This window comes from Beta vulgaris, chromosome 1, assembly GCF_026745355.1.
Source record: "Beta vulgaris subsp. vulgaris cultivar EL10 chromosome 1, EL10.2, whole genome shotgun sequence".
Lineage (NCBI taxonomy): Eukaryota > Viridiplantae > Streptophyta > Magnoliopsida > Caryophyllales > Amaranthaceae > Beta > Beta vulgaris.
In genome coordinates, this window is record NC_079202.1 from 39955842 (window position 1) to 39978726 (window position 22885).

At 33.0% G+C, this 22885-nt stretch overlaps 1 protein-coding gene across 3 annotated transcripts; it reads left to right on the forward strand.

Moving 5' to 3' along the window:
* Window positions 1-4507: 4507 nt before the first annotated feature.
* On the forward strand, window positions 4508-19462 carry LOC104895244 (hypothetical protein). Of its 3 annotated transcripts, XM_057393392.1 has the most exons (6): window positions 4508-4996; window positions 6764-6831; window positions 6906-7081; window positions 8080-8188; window positions 16121-16174; window positions 19201-19462. In XM_057393392.1, exons 1-5 carry the CDS (start codon window positions 4696-4698, stop codon window positions 16133-16135), a joined length of 669 nt encoding a protein of 222 aa, XP_057249375.1. In that variant the 5' UTR covers window positions 4508-4695; the 3' UTR covers window positions 16136-16174; window positions 19201-19462. The 3 variants fall into 3 exon arrangements, with proteins under 3 accessions (XP_057249375.1, XP_057249376.1, XP_010680003.2); XM_057393393.1 differs by lacking the exon at window positions 19201-19462 and having other exon boundaries at window positions 16121-16559; XM_010681701.4 differs by lacking the exons at window positions 16121-16174; window positions 19201-19462 and adding an exon at window positions 15138-15840 and having other exon boundaries at window positions 4511-4996.
* The last annotated feature ends 3423 nt before the right edge of the window (window positions 19463-22885 follow it).

Below are 22885 nucleotides of genomic sequence, written 5' to 3' on the forward strand. Positions count from 1 at the left end.
GAATCCGAAATCATCCTAGTATTTTCGGACTTATTGAAGTTTTAACAACTCAACTACTTTAACTAACATTTTAACTAATAATGACACTAAGCTAAAATGTTAACTAGTTTCTTCTTCAAGCCAAGTAACACATGATACAAATGCATTGTTGTAGCTCTTCAAAGTGAATCCCATGTGTTCCATAAGAAGTGAAATTAGCTCTATTTGACTTGATGCCTTTGGATCCGCATCAACCTGATTAACAGTAAAGAATCGGCAAATTTTAAAGTTCCGTATTTGAGAATGCCGTGAATCTCCAATCTATGAATAGAATTGCTTTTTTTTGGAGTTTGTGTTGTAGAAAATTGATTTCAGAGGATGTTATGCCGTGTAATTTTTTTTTGTTATTGTATATATTTGTAACTGTTTGGTAAGTTCTTAATTATGAATCTTTTTGATTGAATCTTTTATATTGTTAAGTTTATTATGATTGAATATTATATGAGTTGATTGAGTTTAGATTTGCTTTGATTGATATTTTTGTTTTGGCAAGTTTATGCATGAAATTGGGGTTGATTAGGTGGTTTGAGGGGCATTTTAGTAAATTCCTAAGGGGATACCATTGCTTCCTCCCTTGACTTATAATATACTAGCCTTATACGCACGCAATGCATGCGTTAATTTAAAATTATGTCTTATATCCACTTAAAATGCAAAGTTGAAATGGAAAAGGATTCTTAAATTATTTTCTTATGTAATTTTTTATTTCATTAGATCATTAAGGTTAATTTAGTATTTTTAACGGGAATACCATCTTCCTCCCTCCTTTCCTTATATAAATACTAGCCTTTTGTGCACGTGATGCGTGCGAGGATATTACATCCAAATGAATCATTGGTTTGGGTTATTTTTATTTTGAGCAATAAAACTTGTGCATTGCCTGTCTGATTTAATTTAGGAGGATTTTTTTTAAAAAATCTTGCTTGTTAACCGGGAATAGTTGGTCCATATACTTATTTGCCACTTAAATCGGTGAAGAGTAATTTTTCTCCTTTTCTAAATGTTCACACTTTGAGTTTCAATTATATTTGAAATGAAATTTTAAATTTTTCATACACAATATGATTTTGCATGAAATGGTCATTTTAATTTTTCTCCTTTTCTAAATTTTAACACTTTGAGTTTCAATTATATTTGTAATGAAATCCCCTCAAAAAAAAGTATTTGTAATGAAATTTTAAGTTTTTCATACACAATCTGATTTCGCATGAAATGGGCATTTTTAGTTTTTCTCCTTTCTAAATTAACACTTTGAGTTTCAATTATATTTGAAATGAAATTTGAAAATTTTCATACACAATCTGATTTCACATCAAATGGTTTTCGCAAATTAATGTAATTTTTTTTTTTCTGGAAATGAATTTTTGCAAAAGTTGTTCGCAAAAAGGTTTGATATTGTTTTGTTTTTCAAAATTTATTTCTAAACATGGATATTTTGCAAAAGTTTTGGGCATAAATTTTATATTGGAAGTTTTTAAAAAAAGAACTAAATTTGTAACCTTTTCATCAGTTTCTTAAATGAATCAAATTTCATACACATCTTGTTTTCTGATTTTATATGAAAATGAATCAAATTTAAGTCTAATTATTTAAAAGCCCTCTTCAACTAATTGCTATTATCTCCATTTTTCCAACTACATAACAGTCGACTAATGTGAAATAACTTTGAAGATTAAAAGAATTATGTACCTATTTGAAAGTTCGCAAATCGCCAATAGACGAATGTGTGATATCACTGTCAAAATCTTATATTTTTCTCAGATTTTTGTTTATAGGTAATTTTTGTGAGTATGTAATTGTGAATGGTTATTGAGAATAATGATTTGTAAGTGAATTTTGTGAATGTTTATGTATGCATTGACGTCCTAGTATATTAGTTTTAGTTTGTAAGTTAATTTTTAGTTTTTGTAAAGTTTCCTGATCATTTGAGTGATTTGCGTGATTTTTACAACGTGATTTTCTCAATTCTATGAGTGATTTGTAAAGTTTCCTCATATAAGTGATTTCTGAGTGATTGTTGAAAATTAATTTTCGGTGGCTTTGTTTGACCCCATGTTGGTATTGAGATTCCTTTTGTAATTTAGAAAGGGCAGGGGCAAAATAGTCAGTTCAAAAGAGGACACCGTTGCTCCCCCCTTCCCTTATATAATAGATATGTATATATATATATATATATATATATATATATATATTATATATATATATAATATATAATTAATAGAGAGAGAGAGAGAGAGAGAGAGAGAGAGAGAGAGAGAGCGAGAGAGAGGCAAGATCACATGAGAATGCTTCTTACATGAGAAATGAGAATGAATCTCAACCACACGATTGGTTTAGAGTTACAACACTTATTCATTAGAGTTATATCCCTCTAAAAAATTTTGAATTAAAATTCTTTTTTGTTTTTTTTGAATTTTTTTTCAAATATTTTGTTTTTGGAGTTACATCACTTTTCCTTTAGAGTTACATCACTTATTCATAAGAGTTATAGCGTGTAAAATTCATTCTCATTTCCCATATAAGTATTTTCTCCTTTTCTAAATTTGAACACTTTGAGTTTCAATTATTGGTGAAATGAAATTTCAAAATTTTCATACACAATCTGATTTCTCATGAAGTGGTTTTCGCAAATTAATGTAATTTTTTTTTTCTGAAAATAGATTTTTGCAAAAGTTGTTCGCAAAAAGGTTTGATATTATTTTGTTTTTCAAAATTTATTTCTGAACATGGATATTTTGCAAAAGTTTGGGGCAAAAATTTCATATTGGAATTTAAAAAAAGAGCTAAATTGTAACTTTTTCATCAGTTTCGTAAATGAATCAAATTTGATACACATCTTATTTTCTGATTTTATATGAAAATGAATCAAATTTAAGTCTAATTATATAAAAGCCCTTTTCAACTAATTGCTATTATCTCCATTTTTTCAACTACATATCACTCGACTAACGTAAAATAACTTTGAAGATTAAAAGAATAATGTACCTATTTGAAAGTTCGCAAATCGCCGATGGAAGAATGTGTGATATCACTGTCAAAATCTTATGTTTTTCTTAAATTTGTGTTTATAGGTAATTTTTGTGAGTATGTAATTGTGAATGGTTATTAAGAATGATGATGTGTAAGTGAATTTTGTGAATGATTTAGCATGTATTGACATCCTAGTATATTAGTTTTAGTTTGTAAGTTAATTTTTAGTTTTTGTAAAGTTTTCTGATCATTTGAGTGGTTTGCGTGATTTTTACAGCGACATTTTCTCAATTCTATGAGTGATTTGTAAAGTTTCCTCATATAAGCGATTTCTGAGTGATTGTTGAAAATTAATTTTCGGTGGCTTTGTTTGACCCCCCATTTTGGTATTGAGATTCCTTTTGTAATTTAGAAAGGAAAGGGGGGCAAAATAGTCAGTTCAAAAGAGGACACTATTGCTCACCCCTTCCCTTATGTAATATATATATATATATATATATATAATATATATATATTATATATATATATAATATATTATATATATATATATATATATATATATATTATATATATATATATATATATATATATATATATATATATATATTGGGTTCTAGTGAGAACTCTCTTATGGTGAGAATCGTGAGAACCACTTAAAATGAGCAAAAACTTCCTTAAATGAGCAAAAAAAGTAACAAATGAGCATAAACACAAAATGAGTAGAAAACATTAAGTTATCAAAAACGTAAAATGTACAAAAATGTAAAAGAAGAAAAACGTAAAATGAGCATAAAAAGTTCAATAAGAAAAAAAAGTAAAATGAGAAAAACGTAAAATGAGCAAAAACGTTGATAAATAAGCACAAAATTGTTAAATGAGCAAAACCATAAAATAAGTGAAACAAAAAATGAGCAAAAATATTATGAAATGATCAAAATCTTCGTAAAATGAGGAAAAATGAGTAGTTCTCACGGTTCTCACCATAAGGGTGGTTCTCATATGAACTTATATATATATATATATATATATATATATATCACATGATTGGATTAAAGTTACAACACTTTGAGCCCCAAAAAAAATCGATTTTTTTTCTAATATTCATTTTTGGGAGTTATATCACTTTTTCATTAGAGTTACATCACTTATTCATAAGAATTATATCGCGTAAAATTCATTCTCATTTCTCATGTAAGTATGAAGTCTCATATGAACTCATATATCATTTTGACATATACTATATCATTTTAACATACGCTAGATCATATCAATATACACTATCCTAAACTCACGTGATATGGATCGGGTGCACACTTATTAGTGTGCATCAGATTCATATTAGTTTTTTTATAAATTAAATACTAGACCATATTATAAAAAAGATAGTAAAACTCGCCACTTGAGCCAACTTCAATTCCTAAAACTATCATAGAATGACTACAACAAATTCACTGTGGATAACACAAATACACAATAACTACTTTTGCCCAACATGTATATGTTGAACTCGGCAGGGCTCCTCAAATTCAACTTGGGTCGAGCCAACCCACAACGATGTTGGTCACTCCCAGGCCCTAGCCACCACTTATCGCCTGCGCTTCTGCTCTGAACTCCAGCAACAGAAGATAATCTAATACTATAATCTCTACATTTTTACGAATTGTAACAGAAAAACCCAACAAAAATATGGATTTGATAACTCGGAATGTGAATATTCCTTCAATTTCTCTAACTAAATTGAAGCACCCAATAAAAAACAACGAGAAGGAGAAGCTATTCTTTCGTTTTTGCAACTACCCTTTGCAAAATTCTTACCTTAGGAACAAATCTTGCTCAATTTCAATCACACGTGCAAGAAAGAAGAAGAATTCCCAGAATGAGTCACCAAATCTTCCACCACCCACCATTGAAGAAGTGATTGAAGATGATGAAGATTTTGATGGAGTAGAAGAAGATGAACTCTTAATTACTGATGATTTTGATGAGGGTATTCCATTCTACCTCTGTTTTTAATCTTGATTCTTTTCCTAATCCATTTATTTCCTCACTTCTTCTTTTGTCCCAATAATTTGGCTTTTGCATTATTCACATACTTCACTTTTGACCATTTTTGTGATTTGTAGTTATTTTCATGATATAAATTATTTATAATTTTTCACTATTGATAATTAAAGAGTACGGTAGGTCAGACTACTGCTAACGTGAAAGTCAAACTATTGCCACAGAAAATAAAGTAGTATTACATAATGTTGATGATTGTTTGGACTTCCTTTTTGCTATTGAGGTGGCTAGTTGTGTCATTTTTGGGTGTTTTAGGTGGTATAAGACGTTGTATGAACATTTCAATTATCTTAAGAGTGTAAAAGGTTTAACATTGAGTTTGTTTCTCCCGTAGGCCGTAAACATGTCTATTATACAACAAGGGTATGAAATTTAGTTTCTAGAAATAAATATGAGCAAAAGGAACTTAAAATTTGCCTTGGGTGTACTGTGTATCTATACTATGATACTCTTGCGTGGATCGTATATATAAGAATGTGTACACTTGTTAGACTACAACTATCGATTGACCTTTAGTTTAGTTGATCCTCTTGTTTGCATGGTGTGGGAGCAGTCAGGAACAAGAACTGTTGATTTTGGATAGTGGGAACACCTAATATGAAGGCATTCATCGCCTGAAGGGGGGATTATATCGATAAAAGGTTCTTCTATGATTCGTAGATTATAGGCCACATCTGAATTTAGCTTATTCTAAGGAATATAGCTACATACTATCATTGTCCTTCACTCTTTGAATTTGAATTTTAATATATCTATCATTGTTCATGGGTGGTTAATCGTCCCGAAACAACATTTCAATTCGGTAACCGGAAGTTTCAGTTCGCTCTTTTTGCAAACCGTAACTGTTTAGACCGGTTACCGCATGAGAGGTTAATCTTTTTTTTGGTACGGTTTTTCGGTTGACCATTAACCGTTATTTAATTATACCATTGTGTTTTAATTAATGTACATATATATTATTATTTTTTGTGCATATATTTGAATATTATATATATTCTAATATAAGATGTCTTGTAAAGTAGATAATAAAGCTATTGGAAAACATGACTAACACTAAGAATTTACTCCATTTCTTAATTATAGTGTTTATATTAGTAATAGAGTTTCCAAATAATCACATACTTCCTCTAATTGTTGTAGCTTAGTAACAAATATTAGAATTTATTTAATTGTTTGAAAATGTTTTACAATAATTAAATAGAGAAAAAATATTTCGACTAACCATTCACTCAAAAATCATAACCGTAACCGTTAATTTTATCGGTTCGGTAACTGTACCTTTAAATTTTTTATTTTTTTACTAGTACAGTCCACCCATTTTAACCGATTTTTCGGTATTTCTTTACGTTTTTTCGGTTTCGGTTTTAAATGAACACCCCTATATGTGACGAAGCCTTTATAAGGGGAAGTATTATATAGTACAAAACTGATGTATTATTTTTGGATGACTTCAAGTGCACATGAGGCCTCTTATTTGGGGATAGAGGTAATCCGACTGATTAAAGATGTTTAATGCCTTGTCAACAAAGATTATCCTATGATTCTAACAAAGTTTTTTTTTTTTTGGGGAATATATTGGTTGAATTTGACAACTAAGTTGACATATTAATGCTTCTTTGTTAGTTTGATTCATATCTAGCCAAATGGGTTGATATTAATGAGAACATGAGATATCCCTTTTTGATATTTGTAGAGGAATTCCTAGATGACGATGAGGATTACTTTGAGGATGAGTATGCTACAGAGAATGCTGAAATTTATGTAAGTTGGTAAATTGGTCTGCAACTGTAAATTTAGATGTCTTTTACTATTTGCCTAAGTGAGTTTTGGTGAAGGCCGGAGATGGTGCTGAAGGAGGTGGGATATCACTTGCTGGAACTTGGTGGGATAAGGAAGCATTAACAATTGCTGAAAATGTTGCAAAATCCTTTGATGGTGATCTGGGTATTTATGCCTTCAGAACCCTAGCAAATGCCACAATTCAAGTTCGTATCGAGAAGCTTTCTACGAAGTAATTATCAATAAACAGTTGTGTCTATCCTTGCTTCAACATTTTATCTTTTTGGTTTAAGTGGGTTTGATAGCATTTTGCTTATGTTACATGAATTTGAGATATTCTTGCTTCTATATCTAGTATCATGAACTTGGTGTTGTTATCCTGTGAAGACCTTTGTTTGCATTTGAGTAGCGTGACGTAAACATACACTTTTTCAGGAAGAGATTCCAAAATTTTGGATACTGTATATTCTAGATTGGTTATATCAGGCCAACTTCTATCTGACGGCAACCAGTGACCCTTTGACTTTCATGCTGAGTTGCTGACGTGAAAATAGTTTGAGTATTGAATGATTTTGGTCCTCCACAGTATTCCGGGAATTTGAAGATAATAGCTATGCTCAGCAATTACGTAACCTTTAAGAAGTGAATGGTAGTTGATTTCTGAGTACGTCAAAATTTATGCCACTCCATTGTTGATTACATGTACTTATGTAGAGGCCTTTGATCAACTGGCTGGACAATTTTCCTTCTTTGCCTCACAAGTACTACACGATAATGTATATACAAATTGCAATATGCATCTTACATAACTATCATATTGGTATTTAGAAACAAAAGAAGAAAAATCAACCATTACCTGAGGAAGGGGAGGGGTCCTTATTAATTTCAAATGGGGATTATTTTGTTCCAAATGTAGTTCATGGGTGTATAGAAACATTTAATTGAAAGAAGTTCCAAATTATTTTTTAAGATGGATTTCGAAATCCTGACCATGAGCGTCCAGTTTTTTATGCTTATGTGGTGCAAAAGATGTTATACTCCATTTGTTTCATGTGTATTAAAAAAGAATGATTAGTAGCATTAGTGCAAGTATAGTTCTTTTCTTTCGTTTATCTGTTTTTGCAATTCTTAGTTATTTCTACTATCTGGATTGTTTAGTTGTTGTGAGAGATGAATCATGATTGCTATCAGGCTTTGATCCATGAGAAGTAACAGCACGGTTTTTCACAGGTATGGTTCTCCAAACATATCTGACATTGAAGCATTCTCAGCAGCCTACAGAACACGATTAGATGAAGCAGAACTAGCTAAAACCATACCTGAGAATATATCCCTGGAGGTACTTTATTCTGCTATCTGACTTCTTGAAATGCTCCAATCTTCTTTAGTGAAAAACCCTTCTATAGTAAACCATGAAAACTGGAAACCAAACAAGCTACTCATGCTGTCTTTGTTTGATAAGGATGTTTGTAATGCAGATCTTCTTTATCTACTTACTGTTTCTACTTTCAGAATATATGCTGAGTATGTAAAATGTGGCTACAATAATCAGCATTATTGTAACTTTTCAACATTGAGTTTGTACCAACACCTATAAAGAGGCATCCATTCAAGGCAAGATAGGAGAATCGGTTCTATGCATCTTTACTTCTTATCTCTGCAATAATGAAGAGGCTGTTGGACCCTTGAACTTAACGTAAAAACTAGTTTATAACTAGATTAAGGAGCCAATTTGGATGTAGTCCATAATTGAATGCCAAAAATTTATCTTTCAGCTTCATTGGGAATGGACTAGTTATCATAATTTGATTATTATCAAATTCTTTTTGAAAAGCTGGTGCATAAGAGATGGCAAACCCTGAGAAAAAAAAGTGGAAATATAGGAGATTTAGAAACAAAAATCGGCTGAAGAGATCCATTTAGCTTGCTTACTTTCTGTGCTATTCTATGGGAAATCTCTGGTTTGTCAATCTTCATGGGGAATATGGAAATAGGGATAGAGCAGTTTACATAGTCTTGTTGCTACTATGAGAATTTTGTAGGTTGCCGTTTCGTAATGTACAGCATAATTCACATGCACATTCTGTCCTTAGGTTTCAGCAAGGACTCTTTTCCCTCTAAGTTGTTGACGTATCTCCTTAGTTTTTCTATCCCCCCAAAAAAGGGGATTTGTCTGAGTCCATCATAAACTTCCTCGAGGTTGTCCTGATGGCAACAATTCCCCTTTGATTTCTCATGATGTGGAGCGCATCCTTGTCTTAACTCTTAAACATATAGTAAAACTTCAGGTGACCTTATGGTCGGGAAAGAGAGATGAAACTCCATTCCGGCAACAATCATGAATCATGGGATTCAAAGGTGGGTATCTCACGCACTGCATTTGATGACATATGGAGCACTTTGATTATAATTACTTTATTTTAGATGCATGATCTGAAATAAACCCCGTTTTGTAGGAGCAATGAGTTTTGAGAGGGTGTTATTCTCTCCATAGTTGCTTTAGTCATACTCGCTCTACTTTTTTTTTTTACTTGCTACATTGTTGTTTTCACTATTTTTTAGGAGATGTCCGTTTCAATCTTTTTTGGTATACTTTTTGACCATTTTAGCATTAAATGAGGTGGGGTAGTCTTACTTTTTTAAAGGAAAAGTAGTAAAAAAAATCTTTTATTGCTAGAAAAAGTACAAAACATATTAAAAAATTATTACTTTTTGGTGGGCCAAGTCTCCAAATAAGGAAAGTTGAAACAATGTAGCAAGTAAAAAAAAACAACCATTTAAGGAAAATGTAGCAAGTAAAAAAAGCAGAGGGAGTAATCTCTAGCAACTTAGTTACATTCAATGACCTGTTCCAGATTATCAACTTTTGGTAAAAGGACAAGAACAGTGTCATTAAGTCCATGTAGAAATTCCCTTCAATGTCATCTTTCCTAAAATGCCTAAAATACATCCTGGGCCCTGGAGGCTACTGTAGTGAACTGACATCTTTAAAGCAGATTTAAGAATAAGATTAAGATAGACAAATGAATTTTGATTGATAATCTGGAAAGTTACAGCAAACTGAAGATATTAACAAGCTTCTGAGTTTCGAGAGGCTTGTTTCTCTCCCAAATACCAAACTCAACCCTCAACAATTTTCAACAAAATCTCTCTCACCCTAATCTCCTATATTTATTTATTTCTTTCCTCACTAACTTCCTAACTTATTCCTCAAGGTACTTTTAAAACTAGCTAATTATGCAATACCAAGAGTGCTCCTCTCTAGGGTGATTCATTACAGCTGCCTCTAGGCCCTTACAAGGGTCCATAAACATTACAGCTGCTTTATTCTTGCATCACTTAAGTTGCATGCAAAAGTTTCCAGATAAGTTCTAGCTTTGCTCTTGTCCTCCCAACCTTCCCCCTCAGAAAAGGTTGCCTATGTTGTTTTCTGAGCTGACAAGGCTCACATAGGTCATTGCTGATAGATATACAAGGCAAGTCTCTCACTATATTTGTTTATGAAGTCATCAAGGGCATGCAGATTATAACACCCATATCTTTTGTACTAAAGCCATGTGTCATTAAAGAGGCTTTACTAGCGACCTCCTCGGGATGCAATGCTTATTCTAAATAAGGGAAGAAAAAAAGAAATATGTGTTGTGCTCAGCAACTTTGCATTAAGATCTGGAACTCAAAGGATGTCATTGATAAACTTTGTAGCTTTTTTGGTTCGAGTGGCTCTAGACCTATAGTGCCCTTGCCTTTAAAGTTTAAACTGTACAATAACTCCACTCTCTAATATCAATCAACCGACTATCTTGTTGTTACAGGTGGAAGCTTGATGTGCATAAAATAAAAAATCTTCTTGATTGCTGTTTGACAATCGTATCTTCAGCTTGACCCTTTTTTACTTCTTTTTTTGTGCACTTCTGCTGAATATGACTAAACCTCTTGGGATTGCAGCATTGGTTCCTGCCTTATGTTGTGCATTTTCTTCACTTGAGCTTATCTAATATCAGACCTGATATTTTTCACCTCATGTTTAAACCTGATTGGACCTTAATAACCCTGATTAAATCTGATTCACACTAAAACTTATACGGGTTTTGTCTACGGTATACTCTTGCTTTTGAAATTTTCCTTTGTACCCAACGCCTATAAAATTCCTAGTAGTAACCAAATCTAAAATGTGTCTGAATTGTACCCTTGTCATTAACCTAAACTTTTAAAGTTCAGGGTTACAACTTGGAACTGTTTAGAAGTTCAGGCGTTATGTATAATTCCAAAAAAGAACACAAGGGTACGCCATAGAAATAACCCAACTTAGCTTCTTTAAGGTGAAGGGAACGCACCCAACAAACTACGACTGTTGTGTTACTGATACATTCTACAGATTATCTCTTACAACATGGCCAAGAAAGGTCTAGTCCCTGCATCTTGTACATTCCAAAGCTCAAACCATGGGACATAAAAGGACTTGTCATTCAAGAGAGAATACTGTATATATTGGCGGCATGTTGTGGGATGCAAGGAAGCAATTTCCCAAAAGCGTAACTCTTAAATCATGAACGTCAATTACAACTTTGCAAGGGCATGTCACAGTCAACAGTCCACTCTTGTGGGGATTTTGGGCTATGTTCTGTCGATGTTACTTAAATTTGGGTACATGTCCAAGTGTCCACTCATCTATCCATTGAAAAATTCCATGATTTTGGCCCATAAAGTCTCATAGTATCATAACCATGTCGGAGTACCGAGGATGCAATATGGGTACTTGAGGTAAAATGAAGAGTCCGAGTAACATTAGTGTTTGGTGTCATCCAATTAGGAGTAAGCTCCGTGTTTATTGTGTTGTTGTGGTGGCATTTTGATGAAGGCACTCAGGCAAATAATATGAACTGATAAGTGCTATCTGATGGTTAAAGTGGATAGTGGAATTTAATTTTAAACCTGGACTCTAGCAATCCCAAAAGTATGGATATTTTACGCTAAAATTGAATTATTTTTTTTTGGCAATTCGAAGTTTTTATTGGCTACCAAAAAAAGAGGATTACACACCAATGCTACAAAGCCACCATACTCATCTCAACAAGACAACTTCTAGAGGATTAACAACTTTCTATCTCTATCATCACTTCTCACAGACACTTTGAAAATAATGTCCTTAATTACATGATGTGTAGGCAAACAAATCCCTCTAAACAGTTTGTTGTTACGTTGTAGCCAGATTATACACTGCTTCTGTAAACAGTAATACATATAATCTAGACTTTTGGCTCTGCTATGTGCCTTTGTTGCAGCTATTTGCCTTTCAACTTGAAATCCCTGAACTTGATGATTGATACCCAGCAATTGTAATAGAGATTTCCATATACTAGCAGCATAATCACATTCAAAGAATAGATGGTTCACTGATTCTTGTGCTCTGTCACAAAGATAGCAGCTTCTATTACACTGAATATTCATTGACTCCAGTCTATCAGTGGTGTATAGTCTGTTTTGGACTGTAAGCCACAAGATGAACTTGCCTTTTAGAGTAGCCTTGTTATTGCATATAAGTCTTCTCCACTAAACAGGATCTTCACTCTCTAGGATCATAGTGTACACTTTTTTGATGCTATAACGCCCATGATGAAGCACATTCTCCCAACCTCCTAGATCATTTAGGAGGTCTCTACTGTCAACAATTTTCCCAAGGAGCCAGGATGTGTTGCTTTTGATAACAACACTAGTTATAGAACCTCTTTTTATATAATAAGCATTGACCCATCTTACCCACAGTTTGTCACTTTTGAAAGCCAATGTCCACAAAAGCTTCAGTATGGCTGCCTTGTTCCAAATTTTCATATCTACCAGGTTCCACCCCACCCCCCAGCTGACTTTGGCTTATAAAAGTTATCCCAGGCCACAGGAGCTTTATGAGATGCATTGACAGCCCCAGTCCACAGAAACCTGCTGCATATAATTTCAACAGCTCTAATAACTTTTTTGGAGAGAGGAAAAATATGCCCCCAGTAGTTCTGCATACTACTCAAAATTGTTCTGATAAACTGAAGTCTTCCAGCATAAGAGAGAAGGTGGGCCATCCAGCTTTGAGCTCTCTCTGTGATTTTCTCAATCAGTGGCTTACATTGTGAGAATGTTAACTTCCTAGGAGTGAGTGGGACTCCCGGGTATTTTAAAGGCAGAATACCAATTGGGAGATGAACTGCTACTGCCAAGTTTTCAGCCTCATCTGGAGTTATCCTTGCCAAGTAGATGCTACTTTTCTCCACACTTGCTGCTAAACCAGATGCTAGTGAGAAAGACTGAAAGGCATCCATGATTTTCACAATGGAGCTCATGTTAGCTGGCAAAAAGCAGAAGGTCATCAGCAAACAATAAATGAGTTAGGTGTAATTTTTCACATTTGGGGTGAAAGTTAAAGTCAGGATTTAAATTAAGTCTACCTTAACAGCTAATCAGGTATTCCATACATAAAGCAAAGAGAAAAGAGGATTGGGGATCTCCCTGTCTCAATCCTTTTTTTCTCTAAAAGCTTTGGTGGGGATACCATTGACTAAGATGGAGTAGGAAACACTTTGAACACAAGCCATAATCCATCTAATACAGTTTTCAGGGAATCCTAGCTCCATTAACATGTTCTCAAGGAATGATCATTCAACTGAGTCGTAGGCCTTCCTAATGTCCACCTTGATTACACATCTTGGAGAGATGTGAGCTCTTCCATAACCTCTGATTAGCTCTGTTGCTAAGATTATATTATCAGCAATATGCCTCCCTAGTATAAATCCAGACTGAGATTGGTTAATCACCTCTCCAATAACCTTGTGAAGTCTGTGTATAATGACTTTTGAGATTATTTTGTAGAGAGTAGAGCAACAGGCTATAGGTCTACAGTCCTTAGCATATCTAGCATCAGCTTTCTTTGGAACCAAAGTGACTACAGTTAAGTTAACGGGCCCATGTAAATAAGCCTTCTGAAAAAATTCATTGACTGCATCATAGATGTCTTGTTTTATAAACTGCCAGCATTTCTTAAAAAACAAGGCATTGAAGCCACCTAACGCCGGAGCCTTAGAGTCATCAATTGACCATAGAGCTCTGTCAATCTCTGGAACACTAATAGGTTCACTCAACAACTTTTTTGCTTCAGTGCTTAAAGTAGGGCCATCCCTTACTGTGGGAAGGTCTATACCAGGTAGCTCCAGAGCACAAGTTCCCAGAAGATTCTCATAGAGACCAACCAATTCTTGCTGAATTGCAGCTCTAGTGTTGAGAGGGACATTATTTCAGTATACACCAGAGCCAATTTATTTCTTGCTCTCCTTATTTTAACTTTTGTAAAGAAGAGCTTTGAGTTGGAGTCACCTGAAGACAACCAGTTGATTCGAGCTTTCTGTCTCAAGATGCTTTCATCCACATTTGACCAATATTTCAACTGTCATAGCACTCCTCTTCTTGTTGCAGACTCAAATCAACTTGGGAGAGGCAAAGCCTGTAAGGCAGCATTCTTTCTTCTGAATTCCTCCATTTTAAGATGAGCTTGAGCATAATGTGAGGCATGGTTTTTTAGGGCTCTCTTAACCCTCTTAAGTTTCAGCCATACTTGCTTCATCTTAAATCTCTCATTGATTTCCTCCCAGGCAGCCCTCACTGTTTCTTCAAAGGATTTCACAGAGGATATTATTAAACTTAAAAGGTCTACTACCTTCATCACTTTGAGGTTCCATATCAAAAATCAAAGGGGAGTGATTTGATATGCCACAAGGGAGATAATCAAAATTGAAACTTTTACACACTATTGTTTGTAGTTACAATTGACAATAACCAGACAACTATTCCTTGCCTCAACAAAAATCTTTTATGCATTGAAAAAAAAATACTGATTTCTTGGCATATGAAATCTTGAAGGTTTTAATCTTCTCCTTATTTCCTCTTCCCCGTGTAATCGTCAATATAGTCTTTCAAAAACTCGAAGCATGTGCTTAATTCAATTTTGCCTTCGACAAGTGTCTATTATGTTTAAGGCCTCCTGGCAGCTGTCTGTACAATGTCGATTTCTACTGTTTGGGAGCACTTCTTGCCTCTGAGCTTGAGCGTTACAGAATTATATGTGATCTGTTTAATTCTACAGCATGCAGCTATGCCTTGGAATGAATTGTTATTCATTACCTCTTTTGGAGTCTTATATAAGGAACAATTTGCAATTTGAACTATTCACTATGTATATATATACTGTTCAATTCTTTGATTTACTATAAGCATAGCACATTTAGCATAAATTTCTTCTCTTTTTCTTATAGGTTTCTTCTCCTGGTGTTGAGAGAGTCATTCGCATTCCACAAGAACTTGACAGGTTCAAAGAGAAGCCTATGTATGTCAAATACCTTACTGAAGCTGCTGACTCATCCTGTGAAAGCGATGGTGTTTTCAGGCTTGTTTCATTTGACTTAGAAACAAAATGTTGTACTTGGGGGCTAGCTGATGTGAAGATTAACCGAGAAAAGGCCGGAAAAGGAAGACCAATGAGTAAAAAACAACGTGAATGGCGAGTGACGACTTCCTTTGATTGCATTCGTTTAGCTCGCGTGTACTCTGAATGATTACATTACACATATAGACCCGGGTGTCGTTTGGTATTATTGATGTAGAAGTTGTAGAAATCATTTAGAGCCCCGCAACTTTGAGGATATTTTTTTGGATAGTATCAAACTATGTAGCGTAGAAACGGATGGGGTTTCGGAACGGAAACACTTTGGAAACAGGAAAACCTCAAGTCTCATAAGTTTCCGTGCTTTATGGGTATCAAATATTAGAAATCTGATGTAGTGAAAGCCATGTAATAGGACCGCACTGCACATGCTTATATTGTAAATCAAGAAATCTAATTTAAGTTTCGGGAGACTTAGTCATTCATGGTCCTTTTGTTTATCTGTAACCTTTATATGTACCTTCTAATTGATCATAGGTAATGTATATTATACGCGTGATATGTTTTTTAATGTATTATTAAGAGTATATTTCCACCCCAGATGAAGTCCTTTTTCCAGTCATGCCACAGGTAATAATTGATACAATGCTGCATAAGTTCCTGAAACTCTCTAGTGAAGCTGACGAGGCACGACTCAGCAATCTGGTCGAAGACAGTAGTTTGTTCTTAACATCTTATGTGGATATAAGCATTGGACTATTGCCAATGTGCAATGTATCCGTGAAAAAGGCAGCTTTATTTTTGTAATTGTTAGCATAACTGCTGCTTACTGTTGTTTCCTTTGGTTTTTGACAGATTTTGCTACCTTGAGAGTTGAGATGGAATACAGAAACAAGACTGCCGGAGTCGGTAAGAATTTCTCACCATCTCAACGTGATTTCCACAAGTGAACCGTCTTTTTTGCTATTTTGTGTATATTTCGTGTCGTATACTATGAGTAACTTCAGATTTTTTTTTTTTCTCATGAATTTTGGTGTCTGTGTGTAAATTTCATGTCGAGCGTTACAATTTCAGTTCCTTTTTTCTTTCAAATTCCTGTGTGAAATGTCAAATTATCTTGTCGTCCTTTACTACAAATTCTGTGTTAAAAATCCAAGGTAAAATAGTAATCATATCTTATAAAGTGATTCGCTTAATTCATGGATTCTAAAAGACAAATCTTTTCATGAATAGGTAGCATAAATGTAAATCAGATGGTTTTACTACAGTAAGTGAAGTAGAATTTGAGGTAAAAGTTAAGTGACGAATTCTTCTACTTTGGTGCCCTTTCTTTTTTGCTTTTTAATGGAAGTTCATATTTTTTTTTTTTTTTTGAACCCTATCCGGTTTCCGAATCCATTTTTGAATCCGCCTAATCCGGATTCGAGCCGGGTCAGGCCCCAATTGGGGGAAAAGCTCTCCAATCACACACTGCTGCGTTCCCACGACTCGAACCGAAACCTCTGATTAAGCTAGAACAACTTCCTTACCAGTTGATCTAAACATGTGTTGGGTCATATTCTTCTTTTGATACATCATCTCATGAGCATGTTGAGAATTCTGACAAATTTTTGCGTAAGAACTTTTTCTTTCTATTTTCCAAAAAAAAAAAGTAAGGATGTGAAGAGTGAAGTCTAAGAATCTTGCACTGAAGTAACATCTGAGCATGCCTCTCTCTATTGGGGGGGACCGTTACTGTTTGTGTACTTTTCAGCGCCATCAGTCTCTACTTTAATCATAATAATATGTACTGCAGATTTGCACATATGCAACCATTGTTGGAATCCCATTTACCAAAGTAATTTCATAGGTTTAAACTTTAAATACCAAAGTAAATGTTAGTGCCAAATCACTATAAGGTTGATACCAAAATAGTCATTGTGACACCAATTCACATTGACTCTAGGGATGGCAATCCAGTTCGGATACGACCCTAGTCCGCTCCGATTCAAAGGAAAAAATCCGAGTTGACTCCAACAAAAAAGTAATCCGACTCCGTTTAAAAAGTCCGACTCTGAGTCGGAGGAGGGTCGGAGTCGGATCTCATAAAAGGTGCGTTCTATTCAACTTATTGGCCCTAAACTTATTGGACCTTATCTGAACTGAACTTATTGAACCTGAACTGAACTTATTGGAACTTATTAAACCTGATTGGACCTGATTCAACTTATTGGACCTGATTGAACCTGATTGGACCTTATTGGAACTTATTGACCTTATTGAAACTTATTAGACCTTATTGGCCCTGATTGAAACTTATTAGACCTTATTGGACCTGATTGAAACTTATTTGACCTTATTAGACAAAAACATTGACCATGAATAACATAAATATTACCACTAACGTAAATACTACCCCTCAAAATTTTTTATGGAGTAATAATTATTATAATTCGTCCTTTAAAAAATAATGATTATTAATTATCTCTTATGATAATTAATTTACAAAAAACATTTACTATTTATATATTTGCCTATACATAACTTTCATCACTAATATATCTAATAGTCTTGTTTTAATTTTATAAAACACTAGTAAAAAATCGAAAATTGATTAACATTTATTGCTAACAAGTTAAAATTGGCACATATAAAAAATTCGCACTTCACTTTCATTAATGTGAAGGTAAGTAGATAACATTAACATTTATTGCTAACAAGTACAATACTATACATTGTGGTACTTTAATAAAAAATTCTAATAATAACATAATCAGCTAATAGTAATATGAATAATAAATAATAGACATAATACAAATAAATAATAAAATAATAGACATAATTCAAATAAATAATAAAATAATAGACACTAATACAAGTACGATACTATATAATCATTGTGGTACTTTAATTAAAATTCTAATAATAACATAATCCGCTAATATTAGTGATATGAAATTATGAATAACAAAATAATGGACAATAATACAAATGTTTATTAAACATTGACTATTTGGACCTTATTGGACCTTATTAGGCCTGATTGGAACTTATTGGACCTTATTAGACCTGATTGGAACTTATTGCACCTGATTGGAACTTATTGGAACTTATTGCACTTATTAGACCTTATTGCAACTTATCTGAACTTATCTGAACTTATCTGAACTTATTGGACCTGAAACTTAATTTTTTAAATTGAACAGAACGCACCCAAAATAATCCGAATTTGACTCCGACTTTGAGTCAATCAATTCTTTTTTCTTACTTATGTTAAGGTATTATTTATATACAAACTGACTTTGACTTTCATCCCATAAAAATTATATATGATTTTCCCATTGAAGAAATGATTGTTAAAAATAATAGTAATATTTAGATTATTTGTACTATATAAGATTTCCATATGATTATTAAAATAAATTGTAATGATTAGATTATTATATTATAGAAGACTATTCTATCATAAAAAAATGGGGCAAAAAATAAGTCGGATCGGATTTGGAGTCGGATGTTCGGATTTTAAGTCGGATGTTCAGATTTTAAGTCGGATCGGATTCGGAGTCAGATGTCCGGATTTTAAGTCGGGTCGGAGTCGGACTTAGATTTAAAATCCGACTTCTTGTAGGGTCGGAGTTGGATTATGCATAATTCGGTCCAAGTCCGACCCGTTGCTATCCCTAATTGATTCACTTTGGTGCTAATTTGATTGGCTTTGGTACCAGCTTACACTTTACTTTGGTACCTAGCATGTAAAATTACGATAATACCCATGTTGGAGTCCAAAATGGACTCTAACAGTGAGACACCAAGAGTTTCTCCATGATCACCTACATTATTTCAGTGTTAAGAGGTAAAAAAACATTTTTCACATATTCTTGAATAGTACTCCTAATAGATACTGATACTTTTTGTCACTATATCTTAAGAGTTGCTTATATGTTTTTGTTGTTTAGGTGATTGAGTCGGAGCTCGACGCTCATACTTCCTTAGTCTAGCAGTCCAGCCTACCGAACTAAGCACCTTGAAATGTAAGGAACTTTACGACAATGTAATCTGAACCTTAGACCATGAGGTCACAAGGTGGATATCCCACCATTTACACCAAACAAAGCTTAATCATTTCATACCTCATTTGTAGGCATGTCGTTATCATGTTTTAGGCCACATACCTTTACCCAAAGGAACTCAAATTTTTGGTGTGATTGCTAGGGAATTAAGACAAAACTTTAGTAAAATAGTTTCATTAGCTCCTGAAGTATTATAAGATTAGAAAAGGGTATTTGAATGAAATAGTAGATTGTGTATTACATATATATCTTTCTTTTTTTTTATTATTATATAACTAGGTTTTGGACCCGTGCAAAAATGCACGGGAACTTTTTTGTTTAATAAGCGTGTTTATATACCAACTACAGTAAAAGCATATAAAAGATTCTCTACGTCTACTCGATTTAATATACGCTTATGTACTATTCGAAACTCAAATGAATTTAACCTTTATACCATATTAAATTAATAAACTTTGAACGACGTATTGAAATACAGAATAATCCTATACATATTTAACCAAAAACAAAGCATTAATGATGCACTTTACACAGAAAAACAAAAAATGCTCCTTTATGTTAATTATGAAGTTGTTTTGCAAATACATGACACTCTTAGGTTGTAGAAGACTTATTTATATATCTCATTAGCTGTAATATTAGACATATCAGGTTCTTTTTCACAAATCAGTATTATTATACACTTTCTACCCGTGACTTTAGAAATGACCACATGTAATTGGCTATGGCTGAAAACCGAACTTGGAAGATACAAACCCATATGTGATAGGGATATCTTTGACTTTTATGTATAGTCATTGCAAAACACAATCCAAGGGAAATTTTGTTCCATTTGACAGAATGAGTGTCATACGGAGTATAAATACCATATTACTCCTCTTTCCTTGACATACTCAGGCCCCCTTTAAATGATTCTCTAGGAAATACCAAATATATATTTTCTACTATATATAGTTGATATAGGATCATTTCCCTTTCCCCAGCTAAAAAAGTAACGTGATTAATTTTCTTGTTGCTGGCTCCTTGAGCCACCCCGTGTCCTTGCCATCGCCTGGTTGGTTGTTTTTCCATCTTTTTTTATTCTCATTTTAGTAGTGTAGTCTCCTTTTATTTAGAGCCCTTTGGCTTGAACATGTCTATGACCTCGAAGATGAATGTTCGATTATCCATGTACGACAATTAAACAAATTTAGTAGAAGAAATACGCTACCCATTGGTAGAAAATATGATTTGTTTTTGTAGAAAACAAAATAATTCATAATTTACGTTTAATAAAAATGCACGTGATGAGATAGCCCGTGCAATAAAAAAAAATCAAACGGCATGAGATAAATACATCACGTTGATGTCATTATTTATATAATCCATGTTATTTTAAATTCATTAATTTTACTCAAACAAAATTATGATTTTTCTATAAAAAATTATAAGCGAATAACATAAAGAATTATCATTACCATAATTATCATAACTTACTAATAGAAAGTGGTTCTACTCGACCTAAATGCACACTAAATTGAACCACACCTCTATTATGCAACTTAGTAAAATCAAAATTTAGCATGTATTTTTATTTCATATTGTTTTTCCCTACTCAATGTAAACCAACCTTAAATATAAACCACCCTCATCCATTTAATTTTATTCCCATAGCCACCCCATTAATCATACAATTAACTTCAAATTGAACAAAAATATTGACTTCAATTTATACTTGACATTCACCTATCGCCTATCTCTAGAACAAAGGGGTATTATAGACATTTATTTAGTTCCACTATAAAAATCATGATCTGAATATATAGGTGTTAAAGAAATTTAACACGCCAAGTTTGGATTTGTCAATATTTAAACTTATAGTATGATTAATACGATTCGATAAGTGTTTCAATAAAATAACCAACCCATTTCTTTACATTTGAAAATTTTATGTGATAGAATAGATCTAGTTCGATCTTGGTTATGCATTAGTTCTAGGTGATTATGCTCCACTTATGTTCTAGGTGATCTAATTTCGTTTACCAAGCAAATCATTATTTTCTCCAAAAAGTAAACCTTTTTTACTACTTCATATAATTTAATGAAAATTACATTATTGTTGTCGTCTACATGATAACTAAATATAACTGATGGATGTAGTACGAAATAAAAAAAAAACTTACATTTAAAAAACAATTGCCTATATATCGATGAGACAATACGGAGACAACACTTAAATAATATATTAATGAAATTTATTACAAAATAAACATCTCATTATATAATTATGACATAAATGATAAAAAGAACATAAGTTCTTGATTACATTTGCAAGCATTTACATACTATGCTAGGTTTATCTAAAACTTCATATAGTAATCATAACCTTCCCAAAGGTTCCTTTTGGCCTCACATTTTATCTTGTTATCGCATAAAAATAAATCTGATTGTATAGTAATTTTATTTTCTATCCATATAGTCGAAAAATTATAGCGAATTTTCTTCCGATATTCTACATTCCTTTCCAATAGCATCTTAATTAGTGTATTTGTGGTTTCATTTTTAAACCAAGTTTTTTAGAATTCACATCTTCACTGCATAGAGATATTAGGCCCAGTAAATAGGTTGCAACTAAATAGTCTTGATTTGATGCTTTTTCAAAACTTGTAGTATCATTTTTTATCTTCATTTGAGTAAAATATTGTACCTGAAAGCATTAATAAAAAATTAAATATCAACATCATTATCTCACCAGAGAACACAAACTTTTTTTTTTTGTGCACTAATCATTTAGTTTCGTGATTGCCAAATGAGAAGATTTTGTTTCTATGAATCTTGGACTTCAAGTGACTCTATTTATACATGTATATTGTGAAGCGTGTGCTTTGAGATACAATCCATAATTAGTGCAATTTCCTTAATATTAGAGCAAATCAAGGACATGTAGTTGCCTATTCATATTATTTAAAACAAAAAACGATTCATGGGCTACAATATACCCTATTTACTTACATATGGTAAATGGTTGAAAAAACGTATGGAATAAGCTTCAACTATACTATTTTATGGAAAATCGAGAGATTAGCGCCAACATGGGGATTTGAATTTTTTCTATTTTTTTTGGTAAATTCCTTCTTAGTGGGTCGTGTGCAACATTCTTATCTACAGTAATGGCAAAAACATATTCACTCCTTAATTAGTTGTCAATTTGCAATTAACATATGTATTTTAAAGATTCGAAATAAATGTTGAACGACAATAACATAACCAAAAATAAGGTCGATTGAGAAATTAAAAATCCATATCAGACTTCACTATAAATTCAAACATAGGTTTGTTCAGCTGTCAACTTGGCTATTTCACCAAAAAGTTGCATGTTTTGGTCCCAAATAAAGTGTTAAGTGTCATTTAGGTCACTTGAGCTGAAATAAAAATTCGGAGATAGCATAGGGCATGCTTTCAAGAGAGAAGATTGATCTGGATCAATCTGATATGTAGAATTAACAATGTAAGCAGCATCAATATTCAATGCCCAATTCTATCAATTTAATGATCATACATGCTATTTTAATAGACATTGTAACATTATTCT

Excerpts from the sequence above, each read along its gene's own strand:
- LOC104895244 (XM_010681701.4), top strand. The coding sequence starts at position 4,696 with ATGGATTTGATAACTCGGAATGTGAATATTCCTTCAATTTCTCTAACT. Across the intron at positions 6,832-6,905 it reads CAGAGAATGCTGAAATTTAT|GCCGGAGATGGTGCTGAAGG; the intron begins GTAAGTTGGTAA and ends GTTTTGGTGAAG. Across the intron at positions 8,189-15,137 it reads CTGAGAATATATCCCTGGAG|GTTTCTTCTCCTGGTGTTGA; the intron begins GTACTTTATTCT and ends TTTTTCTTATAG.